The 22,468-nt window shown below is 42.8% G+C and overlaps 2 protein-coding genes across 2 annotated transcripts in view; both read right to left on the bottom strand.

Moving 5' to 3' along the window:
- BTBD8 (BTB domain containing 8) overlaps positions 1-10,981 on the bottom strand; it is a 99,138-nt gene extending 88,157 nt beyond the window's left edge. The window contains exons 1-2 of the mRNA XM_054721355.1: positions 10,732-10,981; positions 1,962-2,159 (exon numbers count right to left, since the gene is read on the bottom strand). Of these exons, the coding sequence (XP_054577330.1) occupies positions 1,962-2,159; positions 10,732-10,880 (347 nt within the window). The 5' untranslated portion in view covers positions 10,881-10,981. The remainder of the gene's footprint in view (positions 1-1,961; positions 2,160-10,731) is intronic.
- Positions 10,982-17,883: 6,902 nt separating this feature from the next.
- LOC103298012 (lysophosphatidylcholine acyltransferase 2B-like) lies at positions 17,884-19,543 on the bottom strand. The gene has a single exon (XM_008154748.3). The coding sequence runs from the start codon at positions 19,500-19,502 to the stop codon at positions 17,964-17,966; it is 1,539 nt and encodes a 512-aa protein (XP_008152970.2). The 5' UTR covers positions 19,503-19,543; the 3' UTR covers positions 17,884-17,963.
- Between the last annotated feature and the right edge of the window lie 2,925 nt (positions 19,544-22,468).

Raw genomic sequence — 22,468 nt, 5'->3', positions numbered from 1 at the left:
ATATGTGGCGTTCCCATGTGCACGAGATTAAATTTATTTACTCTTGACAATCTGCCTCCTGTTGATTTGATTATTTGGCCAGCCAAAAGAACCAGAGGAGGGAAAGAGAAAAATTTCCCCTTCCTCACACTTATTATCAATCACTGAAATAAAATACCACTAGCCAGTACATACCTAGTCCTTCACACACGACCTTGCCCAAAATAGGACACAATAAATATCTACTAAGTAAGTGTATGTGAGGGGTGGTAGGACAGAAAACCACTAAAATATTATTAGAATGATACTAACTTCCATATATTAGAGAAAGGGAAGAAATGATGGGATGGCAGTATTTAAATTACTGAAATGAAATACAAATAAACACCTCAAGATTTATAAACATAAAAAAACTTAGTTAACAATTTTTATAATGCTTATTCATATGCCAGGCATCTTACATTTGAGGAAATTCCAGGCACATAGGGGTTAAGTTTGAGGCACACAGCTACCAAATGGCAGAGCAGGGAATTTGATCCCAGGCACTTTAGTCCTAGAGTCCATGTTCTTAAACACTAAGACAAAAAATTTTCAACCAGTGTGCTGTAAGAATTTTTAAAACATGTAATACCTGACTATTTAGTCAGGTCACTGGACTCTTTTTCCTTAGATTGTCAAATTAAAAAAATGACAACAGCCAACATAACAATAGGTAATCGGGTGTGAATAAATCAAAATTATACTGATTTTTGTCAGATTGGCAAAAAATATTTTTAAAAATCTGTGTGCTGTAGTATTGTAGTAATTAGTTTATGTGTGCCATAAGATAGAAAAGGTTGAAAAATCAATGTACTAAGGCCGTGGTTGGCAAACTGCAGCTCACGAGCCACATGCGGCTCTTTGGTCCCTTGAGTGTGGCTCTTCCACAAAATACCACGGCCTGGGCGAGTCCTATTTTGAAGAAGTGGCGTTAGAAGAAGTTTAAGTTTAAAACATTTGGCTCTCAAAAGAAATTTCAATCGTTGTACTATTGGTATTTGGCTCTGTTGACTAATGAGTTTGCCGACCACTGTACTAAGGTATTTAAGACCTCTCTGAAGTCATTTAAATAGGTTCTTTAAAAAGAGATATAATTTTGAGTAAATACATTAGAAAGTACTTTCCCCCAATACATTTAGCAAAAGTTAGTGTCAAATAATTATACATTTGCACAGATAACAGCAAAGCATTAAAATTGAATTCTATTCAATTAGAAATGGGGATTAATATAAAGTACTTTATCCCATTATTTAACAATGACAATTCTCTAACTTCACCAAACACAGTTCAATGGAAGTTCTATTTTCAAAAATGTTGGCCACATACAAGTCAAGAGAATAAAAATTATGATCTCATATTTTTATAAACATACATAATTTACTTAAAGCTTTACATATCAATAATATAGAGATCAGTATAGCAATGGTTCTCAACAGAGGGCAAATTTACCCCAGAGAACTTTTGGCAAGGTCTGGAGACATTTTGGTTGTCACAACTTGTGGGGGAGGAGCTCTAGGAAGGATGTGGAGGGGAAGTGCTACTGATATCTAGTGGCTACAGGCCAGGGATGCTGCTAAACATCCTAAAATGCACAGCACAGCCCTTACAACAAAGAATTATCTAACCCAAATGTCAACAGTGCTACTGTTGAGAAATTCTGGCATAGAGTAATTCATTCAAATTAACAGATAGCTCACTACTCATTTCTTCTCTCTCAGGATCAATCTCAAGTTAGTATGTAGCCTCTACCAATACTAAGTCTCCTAATACTCTAATACTAATACTTAGCCTCTACTAATACTAAGTTAAGATAATTTGGAATTTAAATGAATGGATTTTTCTTAGAAGTTTATAAAAATACATGAAATGACATACATATGTTTTAAAAATGATTACATATTAAACTTAAATATAAGAGAAAAAAAGGTAAAGAAAGCACTTACTGTAAAAATGTTCTAAATTCTGAAGCTTCAAAGTTCTCCACAGCAATAGGCTCATGATTTGTTAGATTATTTGATGTCTGTCCAATACTATGAAAATAGAAGTCAGGAACTCTTGCAAAAAGGACTGCTCTGTGTGCTTTGAACAAAGTACAACCTATAGAGAAAGTAACATCTGTATGGACTTCTTCCCTTAGAAGCCTGTCAGGAATAAAAAGGAACAATAGTTTAATTAGTGATACTCACAGATATATAATACTAGAGGCCCAGTGCATGAAATTCGTGCACGGGTGGGGGGTGGTGTCCCTCAGCTCGGCCTGCACCCTCTCCAATCCGGTACATCCCTCTCACAATCCAGGACCACTGGCTCCTAACTGCTCACCTGCCTGCCGGCCTAATCTCCCTAATTGCTCTCCCCTGCCAGCCTGACCCCCCTAACTGCTCTCCCCTGCCAGCCTGCTCGCCCCTAACCGCCTCTGCCTTGGCCCCACCACCATGGCTTTGTCCGGAAGGACGTCTGGAAGGTCATCTGGAAGCTGTCCGGTCTAATTAGCAAATTACCCTTTTATTAGTATAGATACCCATTTTTATAAAGTAAGTTTTAAAAATAACACAAACAAAATAAATACAGAGGTAACATAAAATAAATATGTTAATATAAAAATGAGTTTGTTCTTAGTTCATTTCAAAGAACACTATTTAATATTGGCTATGAATCTAATTTTCCAAAAGTTATATGTGAAAACCAAAGTAATTTCACTAAAAGAGTAAGACTACTTTTTCAAAAAATATTTTTTATTCCTTTTAATAATAGTAAAATGTATCTCCTGCTATTTGTGTTGATTTTCTATTTTAGATTTATTTTGAGAAAACAAAGTAATAATATAGTTGACATTATGCAGAATCAATTTTTTAAAATCTTACTAAAATTGAAGTAAAAAAAGTAAACAGTCAACAACACCCGCAAACCAGATATAACAATAGATAATACAGATTAGAAACCAGTACACTTTGTTCTGACCATTGTTAAATACCAAGTCTGAAATGCAGACTTGGCTTCAAGAATGTGACATTTAAGCCCTTTTCCACCACCACCCCCAAACAAACACAACTAACCATACTCTAATCTATTATTAAAATGATTTAAAACCCATTCAAATTCTTTTATTAATGTACAGACATAGCCCACTGATAATATGTGTGGTAAGGTGATGGAAGAACAGAAATCAGCATAATAGAAACTGTGATAATACAATATTTGTCTCCATGGTAAGTATATATTTTACTTCATATTACTATAACATTATCATCAACAAGATATGTATTCTCAGAGGACTTGTATTTGCAGGGTATAATTGGCAATCACACCAGTTCACTATAGGAGTCCAAGTAATGGATAAAGATATCCATTACAGTGAAAGCTTAGAATGTTGCCATTAACACACTCCCCTAAGACCAAGTTAATGGCTCTTTTTCTGTTCCCATCGCATCAGTACATACCTCTATTACAGTACTTCTGTCATTGCATCATCATTTTTATGTGTCTTTTTCCCTATTAGACAATGAACTCCCCAAAGGCAAAAATTGTGTATCTTCAGTATATACTAAGAGCTCAATATCTGCTGTTAAATTTTGTTGTATTTTATCCTAAACAAGACAAATGCTTCAGAGCAAAGCTTTTAGAAACTTGGAAACGACGAGCAAACAGATGCATTTTAGTCAACATTTTCATCAATAATTTATTCTCATAGTTGATTTTTAAAGTTATGCAAAATGTATTGGTTTCACAAAAATTAATACAAATTCAAATTGTACAAATAATTGTTCATTCTTCCCACCCACCTTCTTTCCATTCCCCACTTCGCCAAGGAAGCATTGCAGTTGGTAGCCATATAACCTTCACTAGAGAATCTGTTTTGCTCATAATAGATGATCATGAGTATTTAAAATTTTTTTTAAAGTTAATGTGTTAAGCCCTAACTGGTTTGGCTCAGTAGATAGAGCATCGGCCTGTGGACTGAAAGGTCCCAGGTTCGATTCTGGTCAAGGGCATGTACCTTGGTTGTGGGCACATCCCCAGTAGAGGGTGTGCAGGAGGCAGCTGATCCATGTTTCTCTCTCATCCATGTTTCTAACTCTCTATCCCTCTCCCTTCCTCTCTGTAAAAAAATCAATAAAATATATATATTAAAAATAATAAATAAATAAAGTTAATGTGTTAAAAAAAATTGTTAATGTGAAAATATAGTGCTTTTTATTTTATAAAACCACTTGTATCAGTTACAAGTAACAATATCTGACTTGGACCTCTTAAGAGAGGTTTATTGGCTCAGCTAATAGTAAGATCTAAAAGAAGGACAGGTTAGAGCAAAGGCTCAATGATGTCAAGGCCCAGCTTCTTTCCACATCATTTCTCTACCAACAACTACTATATTAACCTATCTAAAGCATTTTAGACTGCTGATTGAACCTAATTATCACTAAAATATTTATTGAACAAGTACTATGTACTAAGCACTGGGGATATAAACATGCCTAAAACATAATATCTGCCCTCAAAGAGTACATAGAATAATAGTAGTGAGGGCATGCCTGAAAATTGAAGAGCATGATATATTCAATCGCACAAATAAGTAAATTTTGTTCAGAGACAGACATAAGAGAAGACCTTATAGAGGGCATGAAAACCAAATGGGATTTTAAAGATTGAGTAAGAGTTGGTCAGAGAAACAAAGCAAGGTAGAAAAGAGTTCCTGATATATATGAGTGCAGAGCTACAAACTGGTCAGCAAAGTATTGAGATGAGAAATGGAAGATGAAGCTGTAGGGATAAAGATGAATAAGAGGCAAAGAGCCTGGCTCAGTGGTTGAGTGTCAACCTATGAACCAGGAAATCATGGTTCGATTACCGGTCAGGGCACATGCCCGGGTTATGGGCTTGATCCCCAGTGTGGGGCCTGCAGGAGGCAGCTGATTAATGATTCTCTCTCATTATTGATGTTTCTATCTCCCTCTCCCTTCCTCTCTGAAATCAATAAAAATATATTTTTTAAGAAAAGAGGCAAAGAGCTGAATTCTATCTTACAGTTGAAGGGGAATCACCAAATGGTTCAAAACATGAATAAATTTATTTTTCAAAATATCCCCTGTTAGCTGTGTAGAAGAGGAATTAGGGGAACATGAGAATGAAAAATGAAGATGAGAAAACTACTATACAGCACAGATGAGTGATGTAAAGGAATTATGCCAGGAGAAAATGAATGGTGACAGAGAATAAGGATAGAATTAAAATATATTTAGGTAATAAAACTGGCAATAGTTGGTGACTGGATGTAGAAGGTGAAGGGAATAAGCTAGGATCTCTCCATTATTTGGTTTGGACAACTGGGTGCTGGTGATGCCATCAACCTTTAATCTATATCTGTTCTCCCAATTTCCCTACTATACTCCAGACATATTTCCAAAGGTCTCTTTGATATGGCTTTCTGAACATTCACCATGTTCCTCCCTTTCAAATGTCCTAAGATTTGGCACCACCTTCTTTGTTTTCCTCTCCCTGTTCCTCCACATGTAATTGGTCACCAAGCTCATCAATTGCCATATGAATCCCTTTCACCTTTTCTATTTATGCCACCATTATGTATCTCCAACTATTACAAAATCTCCTGGCTGGTTTCCTAGTTTCAATTTCTCTTTCCTCAATTCAAAACCTAAATATGTTGACCCTTTATTTAAAAATAAAAACACCAATGGGTACACCTGAAACTAATATAAAATAATACTGGATGTTAGAAAAAAAAGCCTCCAAAAAACCAATGGCTTTTCACTGCCTCTAGATACATTCCAAACTCTTTACTGAAAAAAGGCCTCCATGATTTAGTGTCACTTTATCTATTTACCCTCATCTACTGTCACTCTGATTGCCTGCCAAACCCACAATCCCCTCCTAAATAAAGCTGCCAAATTTGTTTATTATTTATATACTAGAGGCCCGGTGCACGAATTTGTACACCAGTGGGGTCCCTCAGCCTGGCCTGCAGGGATCGGGCCGAAACTGGCTTTCTGACATCCCCCAAGGGGTCCTGGATTATGAGAGGGCACAGGCCAGGCCGAGGGACCCCACCGGTGCACGATAGGGGCCGGGGAGGGACCGCGGGAGGGCTCCAGGGTGTGTCCGGCCCGTCTCATCCAGTCCCAATCAGCTGGACCCCAGCAGCAAGCTAACTACCAGTCGGAGCATCTGCTCCCTGGTGGTCAGTGCACGTCATAGCGACGGGTCAAACAGTCGGACACTTAGCATATTAGGCTTTTATTAGTACCACACGATCCTGATACTCTTAACCACATCTAAATGGGCAACAGACGGAGCCAAGGTTAGCCATCAGCCAATGTGGTAGTTAAACAAGTAAACTCTGGCAGAAACATTCTATAGTAAACAAGGACCAACTGATCGCACTCTAAGTGTTGCAAAGCTGACCCAAAGTGGAGTAAGAAAAAGAAATGTGCGAGAGAAGCGGAGATGAAGGAACAAAGTTACTGGAAGATCAGTTTATGTAGAGAAGGCAGACTGGGTTCAAATTCTGGTCACATCACCTTGGGCAAGTCACTCTACTATCTGGAGCCAGACTGCCAACATTCTTCTTCCAACTCCACTGCTTGTCTTCTCATGCTCAGTTTCCTTTTATGTTGAATGGGAATAATAATAAGATTTACCTTACAGAGGAGTAAATAAACCATTATGTATCAACCCAGGGTCTAGCTAATAGTAGGATGGCAAGAAGTATTACATATTTTTACTACAATTGTCCTGAATAATGGTCCATTTCACAGTTGCTGTTATATCCCCAGCAACTTTCCAATTCTACATCAGATCTCAGATTTGGCTTTATGTTGAAACTGTTTCCTGTTTTCCCTTACTTCTCCATATATCCTAATGCCTCAGGTAACCCAGAGGTGTTTCTGTTCCTTGCTGTTTAGAAGAATTTAATACAACTTGCTTTCCGAGACTATATCAAGCTCTTTCCAATCTCCATTCCTCTTGTTTAAATACCCTCTGATTTCTCCCTTACTAATCTCTACCTAATCAATTTTAATCAACCCCCAGAGATCATTCAGATGTTACCTTATAAAGCTTTCTACAACTCACTGGGGTCCCAACATCACTTTTGTTTGGTTATTCTCTCTCTCACTAGAGCAGGCGTCCTCAAACTATGGCCCGCAGGCCACATGCAGGTGTTTTTGCCGTTTTGTTTTTTTACTTCAAAATAAGATATGTGCAGTATGCATAGGAATTTGTTCATAGTTTTTTTTAAACTATAGTCCGGCCCTCCAACGGTTTGAGGGACAGTGAACTGGCCCCCTGTTTAAAAAGTTTGAGGACCCCTGCACTAGAGTGTAAACACAAACACCAAACCCATATCCTATTAATCTTTGATTCTACAGGAGCTTGCTCCTAACAGAGCCAGGTAGGTGCTAGCTACTTCATTAATATTTGTAAAATAAATCAATGATATTTCTGTGCTTGAAGAATATTAGCATTTAAGGTGGCTGGGTGAGCATGTGAAGTTTTTTTGTAATTAAAAAGATGCTGCACCTATTTTTTAATTTTTACTTTTTTAGAGACAGTGGGAGGGGAGTGACAGAGAAGAGATACATCAATGTAGAGGTATGTGCCCTTGACCGGAACCGAACCTGGTACCCTTCAGCCTGCAGGCCTACGCTCTATCCACAGAGTCAAACTGGCTAGGGCCTGCACCTATTTTTCTTTATTTTCAACTAGAGGCCCGGTGCATGAAAATTCGTGCATGCAGGGGTACCTCAGCCCAGCCTGCGCCCTCTTGCAGTCCAGGACCCCTCAGGGTTATGTCCACCTGCCGGCATAGGCCCGCTCCCCAGGGGATTGGGCCTAAGCTGGCAGTCAGACATCCCTCTGGTAGCCCGAGAGCCCTAGGGTATGTGCGACTGACGGCTTAGGCCCGCTCCCCGCAGTCAGATCTCCTTGGCGCTGTGGAGGACGCAGGAGAGGCTCCCGCCACCGCCGCTGCGCTTACAGGAGTGAGCCCGGATTGTGGCTGAGCAGAGCTCCCCCTGTGGAAGCACACTGACCACCATGGGGCAGCTCCTGCATTGAGCGTCTGCCCCCTGGTGGTCAGTGTGCATCACAGCAACCGGTAGTTCTGGTCTTTCTGCCCTTACAGTCAATTCGCATATTACCCTTTTGTTATCCTGTCTAATAAAAGAGTAATATGCAAATTAACCATCACTCCGCTACACCCACAGGCCACGCCCACCAGCCAATCAGAGAGATTGGGGTTAATGCAAATTAACCCCAACCAAGATGGCTGCAGCCACAGAGAGCAAGAGGGAGGCTTGGGTTTCCCTGGCAATGGAGGAAGCCAAGCTTTCCACACACCCTGGCGGGCCCAGGCCTCCGCTCAAGGGTATAAAGTTTCAATTATAGAAGGTAAATAAATTCCAACAGAAATGGCCGCAGCCACGGAGCTGCAGAGAGCAGGAGGCTAGGGTTGCCCTCAGCGATGGAGGAAGCCAAGCTTCTGCAGCCCTGGCCGGCCTAGGCCTCCACTCCAGGCTACAAAGTTTCAATTATATAAGATACATAAATTCCAACAGAAATGGCTGCCGCCAGGGAGCGAGCAGGAGGCTTGGCTCTGCTCCAGGCTACAAAGTTTCAATTGTAGAAGATAAATAAATTCCAGATACCAGGGCCTCTGCTTGGGTTGCCAGTGGGCATGACTGGCCTGCAAACCACCACAGGCCCCTCGCCCAGGCTGCCCCATGCCCCAAGGGAACCCCCACCCTGATCCGGGACACCCTTCAGGGCAAACCAGCTGGCCCCCACCCATGCACCAGGCCTCTATCCTATCTAATAAAAGAGTAATATGCAGATTGACCAACACTCCAACACACAAGATGGCCGCCCCCTTGTGGTCAAAGATCCTGCCCCCATGTGGACACAAGATGGCCACCACAAGATGGCCAGCAGGGGAGGGAAGTTGGGAGGGACCAGGCCTGCAAGGGAGGGCAGTTGTGGGCGATCAGGCCAGCAGGGGAGGGCAGTTGGGAGGCACCAGGCCTGCAAGGGAGGGCAGTTGGGGGCGATCAACCCTGCAGGGGAGGGCAGTTAGGGGTGACCAGGCCTGCAGAGGAGGGAAGTTGGAGGCAAACAGGCTGGCAGGGGAGCAGTTAGACATCAATCAGGCTGGCATGGGAGTGGTTAGGGGGTGATCAGGCTGGCAGGCAGAAGCGGTTAGGGGCAATCAGGAAGGCAGGCAGGCGAGCAGTTGGGAGCCAGCAGTCCTGGATTGTGAGAGGGCAGTAGGACATCCCTCGAGCGGTCCCAGATTGGAGAGGGTGCAGGCTGGGCTGAGGGACACCCCCGCCCCCCATGCACGAATTTCGTGCACCGGGCCTCTAGTATAGGGTAAGAACTTGGGAGCGCAGGGTCCTGTCCTTAACTGCTGCTAGAATGAAGATAAACTGTTCACCTGCTGTACTTTTAACCTAATTTCCTTTATATAAATTAAATATGTTATCTTCCTTAAATTCATGACACTTTCTGCTCACAATACAGCCAGAAGAATAAGGTCACTGAAGAGGAGCACCTTATCCTTAGAGACTCAGCCTAGAAACAGAACAACTTCTGACTTGTTTTTTCCATCTTTTCCATCCATCCACCACTGGTGGAGACAAAGGAGCATCTCTGGTAGGTAGGCCCAAATTAAAAGGAAGTGTTTTTAACCTTATAAAGTTCATTTTATAGCTGCTGGAGCCTTTTAAGTGTGAGTGAAAGTGCTTTTTAAAATGTAGAAAGCTGCACAGCTGTTAGTTATTAGTAGTAACTGTGTTTAACTCTAGTTCAGTAGTTCTCAAAGTGTGGCTCAGGCCAGCAGTATCAGCATCACCTGGGACCTTGTTAGAAATGCAGAAACTTCAGGCCCAACCTGGACCAAATGAATCAGACCTATGGTCTGGGACCCGGTAAATCTAAATTGTAACAAGGCCTCCAGGTGATTTTGATGCACATTAAAGTTCAAGAATCAGTGTTTTGGTGGAAATGAAAATTAGCTAGAGAATACGTCTAAGCTTCCTTTTCTTTAGAAACTGAGGTGACTTTAGCTGGATTTACCCTAGTCTGGGTTAAGTTTCACAACAACCCTCCATCTGCTTGGGTCTGCAGGGAGCGCGCAGCTGCTGGGAGCTGTAGAGGGTTCTGGGTGGAGAGGGGAAGCCAGGTTGCAATAGGGAAGTATTTCTACGTCAGCATTTGTGATGAATCGTTTAAAGAGAGCTTGGAAGAAAGAGACCTCCGAGGCTCCAGTAACTTGTTCTATTTTTTTCCTCATTCTAAATATTCATTATTTTTCTGCCTAATTTTATCATTGTTCTTAAAACTGCTGAAGCTTAGCACAACGTGTACGTTTCAGGACCGCGAACCCTGGAGGCACCCCGACCTTAGCGGGATGTCTTTCAAGACCCAAGCCGTGTCCGAGTACGTGGGCATCAACTGGTGCCGCCCATCCCTAGGATAGTGATTTTGGTTTTCTTTTGGAATCTGGTACGTGGTCTGCGAGCAGCTCGGGACTGGTCATTGCGGGCAGGCGAACCGCTCCGTAGGGAGGAGACTGCTGAACACCGCGCGGCGGCCCGAGGCGCGGAGAACCGGGCGGGGACGGAGTCGGAGGAGAGCCACAGCCTCGGGGGCGGAGGTGGGCGCGCCGAGAACTGAGGCGGCTGCGTCCCCGCCTCCTCCTACCTGAGCAGATCCTGGCTGAGCTGCTCCGACACCAACGCCTTCAGCCGGCGCCGCTCACACGGCCCCTTCCTCGGCAGCCCCTTGGTGCACGCTGCAGGGGACCCCCCCAGTCCCGCCGGGGCCGCGCCGCCCTCCCCACGGCGGGCCATGTCCCGCGGAGGCTGGCGGCGCCTGCGGGCTCCGGGCGCAGCCTCACGCCCCACCTCCGGAGGAAAGGGGCGGCTCCGACCGAACGCTCGGCTCCTGCCGGAATCCGCCCCCTCGGGGAAGAGGTGGACGCCTCCCGTCAGTGTGTAGACGGTCCCCGACGGCAGCCGAGCTGCAGTCCGGACAACCCCCGGAGGCGGGGCCGCGCCGGCACGTGACCCGGGGAGGCTGTGCGCAGGCGTAGTAGCTGTGTTTACCTCTGCCGGCCAGTACCGGGCCCTTCGTTGCTCCAGGGGCAAACGGTTCCCTCGGGGCTACCCAGCCCCTGGTGTTCCTCATCCCGTTCCTCTTCTTTGCTTCCGGGTTGTTGCTAGTCATTCATTTTCATAGATGTTTTATTGGGAGCTAAGATCTAATCAACGCTTGCAGCCTTTCTACACTATGTGGGATGTCAGAGCACTCCCTCCCCCCCGCCCCCGCCCCCCCCGCCCCCCCCCCCCCCCACACACAAAAGGTTCACAAGACCCTTCCAGCGGCCAGTGGCACTCCCTTACTTAAATGGCTTTGGGCAAGAAAAATCGGGGGTTCTGGGGTGCAGGGGAGAACATAAAATCAGCAGGAGTCAGAACACTCCTGAGTCCCCTGCAGAGGGGGTGTACAGCATCTCGAGCCGCGCATATAATTGCTCTTGGACTTCGGCTGAGAAATGTTGGGTTATCGTACAGCACTTTGCTTATAAAGCCACAGCATGAGTATGAAGAGAGGAGGTAAAGTTGTAGGGACAGCGCCTTTGAGTGGGAAAGTGGGAGGATTGAGGAGTTACAGAGTTTTGAATATTTTGGCCTGAAGACAATAGCTGTAGTGGAATCATTTAAAAAGTTTTTTAATACTGTACTTTCTCCAAAGGAAGAAAGCTCATTCGTTTTGTTTCATTCAGAAGCTCTATACAAGGTAATGAGTAAAATACTAATTGCTTGGGAAATACACGGACCTTGTACCATAAGATTGGCCAAGAAGTAGACATTTCTCCAAATAATGCCCTTTTCAATTATTCAGACACCTTATTTAAAATGTAACTGGATGGTAGATTCTTATTCCTATAGAAAAGAGGAGTGTCAGAGATAATATAATGGTTAATATTTATTGAGTGCTTATTAGGTGAGAAAACTGCCCTACCTGCTTTATATGTATTAATTCAATTAATCCTCACAACCACCATTTAGGTAGATACTGCTATGAGCCCAGTTTACATAGAAGGAAACATGCAAATTTAGATGATAAAAATGTAAAACACAAGTGAGTGAAAACATGAAAGTCAGGAAAATAGCTTGGTTTTGGGAGGAAGGAGAAGGTTGTAATTATGCTTGGTGGGCTGGGGAGCTGGAACAGTTTTATGTCTTGATCCAAGTGTTAGTGACAAAAACGTTCATCTTGACAAATATTATATTAATGCCCTAGTGGGTTTGGCTCAGTGGATAGAGCATCGGCCTGCAAACCAAAGGGTCCCAGGTTTGATGCTGGTCAAGGGTATGTACCTTGGTTGTCTGGGAGGCCTTGGTTGCAGGCTCCTCCCCAGCAGAACCTTGGTCAGGGCTCGTGCAGGAGGTAACCAATCAATGTGTTTCTCTCACGTCGATATTTCTCTCTCTTTCCCGCTCTCTTCCGATCTCTCTAAAAATCAATAGAAAAATGTCCTCGCATGAGAATTTAAAAAAAATTAGAAGAAAAATATTATATGCATTTAATATATATTATATACTTATGTATTAACTGTTAACTACAGATTGGTTTGATCTGTATTTGTTTTACAATAAAAATAACTTTGTGTTACGTATTATGTTAAACATTTTGAGTTAAAAGGTAGAGTATAATAGCCAAGCCCATATGGTTCAGTGGTTGAACACTGGCCCATGCACCAAGAGGTCACCTGTTGGATTCCAGATTAGGGCATATGTGGGGGTTGTGGGCTTGATCCCCAGTAGCGGGTGTGCCAGAGGCAGCCAGCAGCTGATGGATGTTGATGTTCTCTCTCATTCATCCGTGCTTCTATCTCCCGCTCTCTTCCTCTCTCTCCCTAAAATCAAAAAAAATATATATTTTCTAAAAACGGTAGAGTATAATAAATGACTCAGAATTCCGCTTCTGACGGAGGGGGCTTTGCTGAGGGTCACATTGAGCTGCGAGTGGTTTCAGGGGCGTCTTTAAGAGTCAGCAACATGGCAGAAGACATCAAGACCAAAATCAATAGCTACCCTTTTAACAGCCACTTCAACCAGAAACTGTTAACCAAACTACCTGGACCTCCTCCACTGTGAGAAGGCAATGACCGCTAGAGGGGGTGATGTCTCCATGTGCAAATGGTACCAGCATGTGTGCAAGCCCCTCCGCCCCATATCCTGGGACCACCACGGGACAAAAGGCAGTTTCCTGAGAAGATCTGAACTGGCTACATCCCACCCTGGGATCCTGAATCATGGGTTAACTAATATTAAATACTTGCTGGAAAAGTGAAAAATAAATAAATGACTCTGATATTTTATATAGTTCATTTTCTAATTAGATACAGTTTTAGAGTTAAGTAGATGTTTTAATAATGTACCAGTTTTTCAATAAAGATATACCTTGGTGCCGAAACCGGTTTGGCTCAGTGGATAGAGTGTCAGCCTGCGGACTGAAAGGTCCCAGGTTCGATTCCGGTTAAGGGCATGTACCTTGGTTGCGGGCACATCCCCAGTAGGAGGTGTGCAGGAGGCAGCTGATCGATGTTTCTCTCTCATCGATGTTTCTGACTCTCTATCCCTCTCCCTTTCTCTCTGTAAAAAAATCAATAAAATAAATTTTTAAAAAAAAAAAGATATACCTTGGCAACTGCTTTTAAGCGAAAATCTCTTATTCACATTACTATTTTCCAGTACATCTTAAAACTTACTGTATTTGAATTACATGTGTGCACTATTACCATGGAAATATTTGTATCCTCTCCAAATTCAAAAATGGAAATCTAACCCCCCGTGTGATGGTATTTGGAGATGGGGCCTTTAGGAGGTGACCGGGTTATAAGGGTGAAGCCCTCATGAATGGGGTTAGTAACCTTATAAAAGACACTCCAGAGAGCTCTCTCCCTGGTTTACTAGGTGAGGACACAGCAAGAAGATAGCCACTCATCTGTGTACCAGGAAGCAGGCTCTCACCAGACACCAAGTCGGCCAGTGCATTGAACTTCCCAGCCTCCAGAACTGTGAGAAATAAATGTTATTTATAAATTACTTAGCTATAGTAGTTTAGTTGTGGCAGCCCAAATGGACTGAGACAGAAAGGATTATGAAATATTATTTAATGATCTCCTCCTCTTGGGTGAGACCTACATGGAAATTATCTGAAAACAATCATTGGTGTTTTTCTTTCCCTTCCCTTCAGCTTTCCCCATCTGCTTACCTTTCTCCGATTCATTTCTTCTTCAAAATACCAGGAAGCTAACTCATGAAGTTTAAGCTTTAGGGGCCCTATTTGCACAAGCTCATTCCAAATCTCTAAGTAAGGTCCCTAGAAATGTGTCTACTTGGGTATGTTTTTTGTACAGTTTGCAAAACTAAGAGATGTTGACCACAAATGATCAAGACTTACCCCTTAGTCAAATGTCCCCTCATATCTGATGACACTGAGTGGCTACAGGCAATTTTGAGACTTAGCCACAATGAAACTAAGTTGGGGATACAGTAGTTTAGATTAGCAAGGAATATTTATTGGTTCAAAATCACTTCCACATCTATGTAAGTTTGCTCCCTGTTCTGGTGTAGAAATGGCTTCTAGGAATACTCGTTGATTCATCCCATGTGGTGACATGAAGTGACAGAACCCAAGGTCACGTCATTATGTGAAGATGTCTTATAGCAAAGGGTGCTGGAAGTATATGGGTAGAGAAGGGGATGCACAACAGTAAGTAGAGGCTGCAGTTCTCATTGGTGTCTAGTCAGAACAAAAGGATTATTCTCAGTAATGCAGAACATGCAGTGTTTCCCTTTCTTTGAGAATCATACAAAAATAGAATTTGTCAGAATTCCTGTATTTATAACCTTTGATATTAGCTTTCCAGAAGTTGTAAGTCTCAGAGGTTGAGCATCAACCCAGGAACCAAGAGGTCACCGGTTCAGTTCCTGGTCAGGGCACATGCCCAGGTTGCGGGTTCGATCCCCACTGGGGGGCATGCAGGAGGCAGCCAATCAATGATTCTCTCTCATCATTGATGTTTCTATCTCTCTCTCCCTCTCCCTTCCTCTCTGAAATATAATAGTCTGTTGTAGTCTGTTGTGATTTCTTTTTCTCATTCTATATAACACTTCCATACCTAAAATAATAATAATAATAATAATAATAATAATAATAATGGACAGCCATACCATATATAACTGTTTCAATGGTATTCCCAATACTATATCTTCCTCTTTATTTCCTCTTGTAGAATAAGAACATTTGAGCTACTTTGAGAAAGGGTAAGCAGGCATTTAGCCAGCAAATCTTTTTTTAGAGAGAATAAAAATAATTTAATGTATTTATTTATTGCCAGTGGAGCTCTTAATGAGATATTTTCTCTGCAAACATGAGGGAGAAATGATGGGCTATAATGTTCCTCTGGCCTTACTTGAGCAAAATAAAGGCACTTATTTTACTTACTTGAAGTACTTCATAATCCCCACTGTTTTAGTCCATTTGGACTGCCATAACAAAAATACCTTGTGCCTTTATTTTACTTACTTACTTTGAGTAAAATAAAGGCACTAAGTAGGACCATGCTAGGTGAACAAAGTTTATGACTAGATCTCTTATTCTTCTACCACTAAGTTACACTGAAATAACTACATTGACCCGGGAAGGATGGCATCTGCGGTGCAGGAGTGTGACTCTGCACAGGGGTCCTAGGGGCTGTCCCCCAGCTCCCTCCCCGGAGCCACAGACCCCAGTTTCTCCTCGCACAACTCCGGTCCCATCTGGCCTCCCTACTCTGGATTCCAGGAGTTATGGTTCAGGCACAGCAAAGTAACTTCCATTGAACTAATCCTCATACTGATAATAATTTTAAAAGCTGAAGAAATATGTAAGAAAATAAAAATTTGAAGGCCCTAGAGAGGAACCAAATTAAACAGAAACTGGTGGCTATGATCCAAGAAAGGGAGCACACAGATGTCACTAATCAGAGTCCCCGTGCCCGAAGGAGACATCACCCCTGTGCATGAGGAAGCAGAGAAAAGGCAACAGTGCATTCCATGTACGAGTAGGTATATCATGATAAACTCACAGGCTGACAGAGGGTGGACTCACATGGACTGACGAACAACTGGTGGTGCCATTGTCAGGTACTTTTCATATGGAAAAGTATACAAAATAGACTATAGAATTGAACCACCTTACATGACAGAATATCAAACACATATATTTCATATGTCCACATACTGCTCATTTGCTCAGAGTAAACACTAAGGTTAGCAGTTCACACACATAACATTCTGTTGGCTATTCTGTCATCATTGCTAAGAACATGTTTGCACTGTGTACATTTGTCAGACTGTCAGTTACTGTTAAAAACCCATAATGGTGGAGAATCAAAACAACCCAGTTAAAAATAGCTTTCGTGAGAAAAAAAACAACTACCATCGAGAACAGATGAGAATTAGCTATTCTGGACATAAGGGAGGGGCAGAGAGGGGTGGGCTGGGAGGACAGCAGTGGTTGCTGATGAACGGGATTTTTGGACTGGAACATGCGGTGTTCCCCTGGGCAGCATGGCTTCCCCGGATTCTTTGTCCATTGGAGTTAAAGAATGGAACCACGGATGGAAGACAGCATAGCAAAGGTGGAAATTTATTGAAGAACAAGTACAGACTCCCATGTAGGGAGGGGGAAAGAGTCCCACCGAGTTCCTTTTTCCCGGTTTATAAAGGCTACAGTTTTTGTGCCTTGATATCCCCTCTGATTGGCCATTATTCCCCTTTGATTTGGTCACTATAGCAACTCCTGAGCTCAAAGATCAAACCTCACATGGGATGTGTGAGGCCCTCCTTCTTTATTCTGTAAATATAGACCTTTGGCTACTCCCAGTTCCCTAATCTTATGGAAATGTAACTTCTGCCTTTCCCTTGTCTTATGGAACTATCATTTTGCAACTCTGTAGCCCTGTGTTTTTTCCATGGACCCCCTTAATTTTAAAAATTCCCTAAACCTGCCTATTTCAACCCTAAAAATTCCTATTTCACCGAGGGTGTCAAGATGACTCCTGACCCTTCTCTATGTCTGTTCGTGGGGCAATGTTCTACCTCTTCTGTCACCAGCTTTCTCCTCAGACACAACAGTTACTGCTTTGTGTTGCTACACATGACACGTCCTTGTATTTCTTAGATTGTAAAGTACACATTTTCTCATCTTTCACGTATCTAAAATAATTATAACTTATCTTTAAAAACAGGTATCAACAGCCCTAGCTGGTTTTGCTCAGTGGATAGAGCATCAGCCTGCAGACTGAAGGTTCCCAGGTTTGATGCCGGTCAAGGACACATGCCCAGGTTGTGGGCTCAATCCCCATTCTGGGGTGTGCAGGAGGCAGCCCATCATTGACGCTCTCTCATTATTGATGTTTCTATCTCTCTCTCTCCCTTCCTCTCGGAAATCAATAAAAAATATATTTTTTAAAAAGAAATTCTTTAAAAAAAAAAACAATAAAAAAAACAGGTGTCAACAATTGTTTTATAATAGAAGTACACATTTAAGGATCTTTTTCCTTTTTCCCCTGAAATTATACTTATTAGTATGTTAAATCAAGGAAATGAGATATTTATTAATACTGCTGCTATAGGGGGCAATTCTACCTAATCTAAGTTTTATTCTTAAAAGAAATAGAAAAAAATTAGATGCTATAAAGTCTAATTGAAATATAATGCCTTAAGTACATTTTAAATATCATAATTAAGTGCCTAGGCCACTTAGAGTAAACACGATTGTGTTTTTCCGCAAAGAAATATTTTTTATTTCATAGCATCTACCTGGAAGGTATTTGCACCATTTTCAGGGCTGACTTAAACCTTTAAATACAGTGATTAAACTTGTTCTTGTGGTAATGTATATATATAGGCCGCCTGGAGTTCTAAATATGACTTAAATAGATTGGCATATACTGGATGCTTCAAAGCAAATTTCCTAAAGTTCTTGTACGAAATGTACTCTGAGTTCCGTCTAGCTATTCCCTGAAAGAGACTGGAAACATCAAGGTCGGTCACTCCAAAGGCTGCCTGAAGGATCGCAGCCAGCTCCGGTTGTGTTATGAAACCGTCCTCGTCAAGATCAAAGAGCTTAAACGACATTCGCACAATCTTGTCCGTGTTGGCGGGATTGCACAGGACCGTCAGCCCTACCACGTACTCTCTGAAGTCTATGCTGCCGTCGTTATTCCTGTCAAAAAGGGCGAACAGTTGTCTGAAGGGCTCTGAAATCGGGAGTTGTAAATAACGCGCAAATTCTTCAATTCCTATCTTCCCTCCTTTGGAGGCAACTGCGATTGCAGCATACTCATCCAAATGCTGGTGAATGCTATCCCAATCCAACTTCAACTTCCGGCTGATTTTCGTGAATTCCACCAAGCCAGCTTCCATGGGGAGCTGAAGGTTACCCGCGCTGATCATTAGCTTGCAGTCTTCGTACGTGTGGTCGGTCACGGGCACCCCCAGGGCATTTGCCATGTTGACCCGCACTGCATTGGCGAAAAGGATGGGGTCCTTTTTTTCTTGGTCACTTGGGATGTACACAGGCATGAACTCCACCTCTACCCTGGTGAAGGGCTGGCTCAGGGTCAGCATGCAGAGCTGGAAGGCGGTAAAGCCCTGCCAGGTCCAGGTCACCGTGTCCAGGCGGTTGGGGTACCTGAGCAGCACCGGCTGCACGGGGACCCCTGGGGAGAAGGCCCCGAGTTTAAACGTGATCAGACACGTGCGATTGGTACACACGCCTTCTGGGAAAATCATGATCTGCGGCCACTCCCCTTCGGCGGTCACTCGCTTCAGGATTTCATCCCGGGTCGTCTTCCTGGAGTTGGGGTCCTCTCGCGTCACCAGCACCGGCTGGGTCGACAGCAGGAATTTCCCAGCCACCGGGATGCGCGCGTTTTGGCTCGCGGAGACCACGGAGGGTAACCCAGCCACCACACAGGCGATGGCGTCGAAGAAGGTGGAGTGCGGAGCGGTGACGAAGATGGGGGCCTCGTTCCGGGTGGCCTTCTTCCCTTTCACTTTCACCAGGAACCCTAACACCAGGAAGCACGTCTGGAACAGGAACCGGAGGGGTCGCTGCACCAGGGTTCTCCTCCAGCTCTTGGCGGGCTTGCCTCGGCGAGCGGAGTGGCCTATGGTGGACAGCATGGTCACGGGCCAGAGGAAGACGAAGAGGACGGCCATGCAGGACACCCGCACCGGCACCAGCACAGTGCCCAGGAGGAGCATGGAGGCCCAGCGCCACGCGCTGATGTGCGTCTGCTGCAGGAAGGGGTTGGCCACCGCGGGCGGGTACAGGGACCTGCTCCTCAGCAGACTGCCGGAGGACCCCCACCCGTCCGCCCCCCAGTCCGAGGAGGAGAGCGGAGACATGGGGCCGGCTCTGCGGCGGTCCTGGGAGGCCAGCAGCTGGGATCCGGGGCGGCCCCCAGAGCGCACACCTTCCCCCTCCTGCTCTTTCTGCTCACACAGCATTAGAACTTAGAGGCAATTGTGTGTTAATAGGATATGATGTATTACCTTTAAAATCCAAAAAATGTTAAATGGTGAATGATGTAGCAGGATTAGAATCATATCACCGGGACAATATTCTTTGCTTTTTGTAAACATCTTCTTTTTGATACATATATATATAATTTGATATATATATATATATATATATATATATGCTTAATAAATTATTTTCACATAACAGTTGCTGACGTTCATATTAAGCACATAGTATATAGCTACTAGGGCTGAATTAATTTAAATATATGAATCTTAATGACAGTTTTTACTGTGAGATGCTTTGGCAACTGGTAAGTCCAATTCATTTTCTCTCCCTACAATTGATTTCCACAGAAACAGTAATATCTCTTTATGTTCAGAGGTTTAACTGGTGGCACCCTTGAGCCTTTATCTTTTACAAACACTCTTCCACATCCATTGAAAATTAGACTATATCCATTACCATAGGCCAGAATTAGCCATGGAACGTTTGATTCCTACTCTTAATATTATTCCACATGAACCCATCAGCATTTCGAACAGACATAAGTAACAACAGCAAACCTTGCGATTACCTTTGTCAGTAACAAGTTTTCATTACAATAAATCAGGGTTACTTCATTGCGCCAACCACGGTCAGCATCCTGTCTCTTCCCTTTATTGCTGTCTTTTGGAAGTGATCAATGGGATGCATAATCAAAGCTGGTGTGAACCAGGCTCTCTCTATACTTTGTAGCATTTGCAACCCTGACAGTGCTATATCGAATAGTCCTGTGTTCACTAATTGCGAAGTTAAATTCCTTTTCTTAGAATTAAAAGTCGAACTGAAGGTTTCTGAGATATGTTTCTATTTCTTGGAGCATACCAGGTGTGCTCCATGACCCTTCAATCTGCAGGCCAATGCTTTAAGCACTGAGCCAAACCGGCTAGGGCAATATGACTAATCTTTCCTATACATATGTGGACACCAGAGCCTGTTAAACAGAATGTGATCTGTGTAAAGATTATGGGTTTTACAACCAGATGGATCTAGTTCAGATCCCGGTTCCAACACTGTGGTCACTGGCCAACCTCATTTTCACCTCTGTAAATTGTTGATACTCCCTACCTGGGAGTGTTGTTATGAGGCACAAGTATAATATATAGAGAAAAGTGGGCTTTTACTAGTAAATACAAGTTGTTAGGATACAATGATGAGAATTCTTAGGGACATTCCTCTTTCTTCTGTCACTGTCAGAACTATGCTTAGGGAGGGAAACATTCCTTTCACCAAGGGAACACAAATGTAGTCTCTAAGGGGCCATGGCTTGGCAACATCACTGGTTGTCTCCTTTGCCAAGGAGAGCAACCCAAGAGAATGAGTAGTCCCTTGAGCTGGTATTGTTCTCTATTCTGTAACTCTTCGCACTTTTATTTGTATTTTCATTACTATTCTTGAACCCTTGTTTAATTAACTGCATTCTGTAAGAGAAAGTTCTATATTACCATGTCATCTTTCCTTTATACTTCTCCCACAGTGCCTAGCAGTGTGGCAGATACCCACTTTTATTTGTATTTTCATTACTATTCTTGAACCCTTGTTTAATTAGCTGCATTCTGTAAGAGAAAGTTCTATATTACCATGTCATCTTTCCTTTATACTTCTCCCACAGTGCCTAGCAGTGTGGCAGATACCCACTTTTATTTGTATTTTCATTACTATTCTTGAACCCTTGTTTAATTAAATGCATTCTGTAAGAGAAAGTTCTATATTACCATGTCATCTTTCCTTTATACTTCTCCCACAGTGCCGAGCAGTGTGGCAGATATTTATTTATTAAGCAAGTATTTGAGTTCCTACAATGAGCTAGTCCCTTTTTCTAGATGCTGGATGTATCTGTTAATAAAACAATAAAAAGTCTCTGCCCTGGGGAACTTAGATTCTGGTGCACATAGGAAGATAGCATTCAATTCTTGTTGCCTGGAGTGGGGCAAACTGACACTTTGGTACTTTTTCTAAATCTTTCACCAATTTAGCTGGAGAATTAAGGCAAATAATTTAATGGATATGCTTTCCTACTTTGCAATGTTTAATATATATATGTATATATGAGAATCTTCATATCATCTCTTGTTAATCTTCCCAGTATAAGTAGTACTTATGGTCTGTTTTACGAGTGTATACTAGTATTCATCTAGTCATATTTGCCTTCAAACTAATAAATATACTCTAAATACAAGAAACTTGTTAATAGAAATTTTTAATGGTTAAAAAATAGTTAAAAGAACTTTTGAACAATAAAATGAAAATTTATACCATTGCAAGTTTGCCTTTTAATATGGCTAATCTTTCTATTTATTTATTTGTTGTTGTTAATCCTCACCCGAGGATATTTTTTCATTATTTTTTTAGAAAGAAAATGGAAAGGATGGGAAGAGACAGACAGAGAGAGAAACATTGATGCAAGAGAGAAACATCTACTGGTTGCCTCCCGCAGGTACCCCAACTGGGGCCGGGAATCGAACCTGCAACCGAGGTATGTACACTTGACTGGAATCAAACCTGGGACCCTTCAGTCCATGGCCGACACTCTAACTACTGAGCAAAACTGACTAGGACAATATGACTAATCTTTAATATATGTATGTAAAGGCACCATATGTTAACAGGGTAAAGAATGCAAGAAACTTGCCCTAGCTTGTTTGGCTCAGTGGATAGAGTGTCTGCCTGTGAACTGAAGGATCCTGGGTTTGATTCCAGTCAAGGGCACATGCCTCGGTTGCGGGCCGATCCCCAGTAGGGGGCATGCAGGAGGCAGCCGATCAAAGGTTCTCATCATTGATGTTTCTATCTCTCTCTCCCTCTCCCT

This window comes from Eptesicus fuscus, chromosome 9, assembly GCF_027574615.1.
Source record: "Eptesicus fuscus isolate TK198812 chromosome 9, DD_ASM_mEF_20220401, whole genome shotgun sequence".
In the NCBI taxonomy this organism is placed as follows: Eukaryota; Metazoa; Chordata; class Mammalia; order Chiroptera; family Vespertilionidae; genus Eptesicus; species Eptesicus fuscus.
This window is presented reverse-complemented; position numbering and strand designations above follow the sequence as displayed.

What these genes read in the sequence shown, in the direction of transcription:
- LOC103298012 (XM_008154748.3), bottom strand. Translation starts at nt 19,502, where the DNA reads ATGTCTCCGCTCTCCTCCTCGGACTGGGGGGCGGACGGGTGGGGGTCC.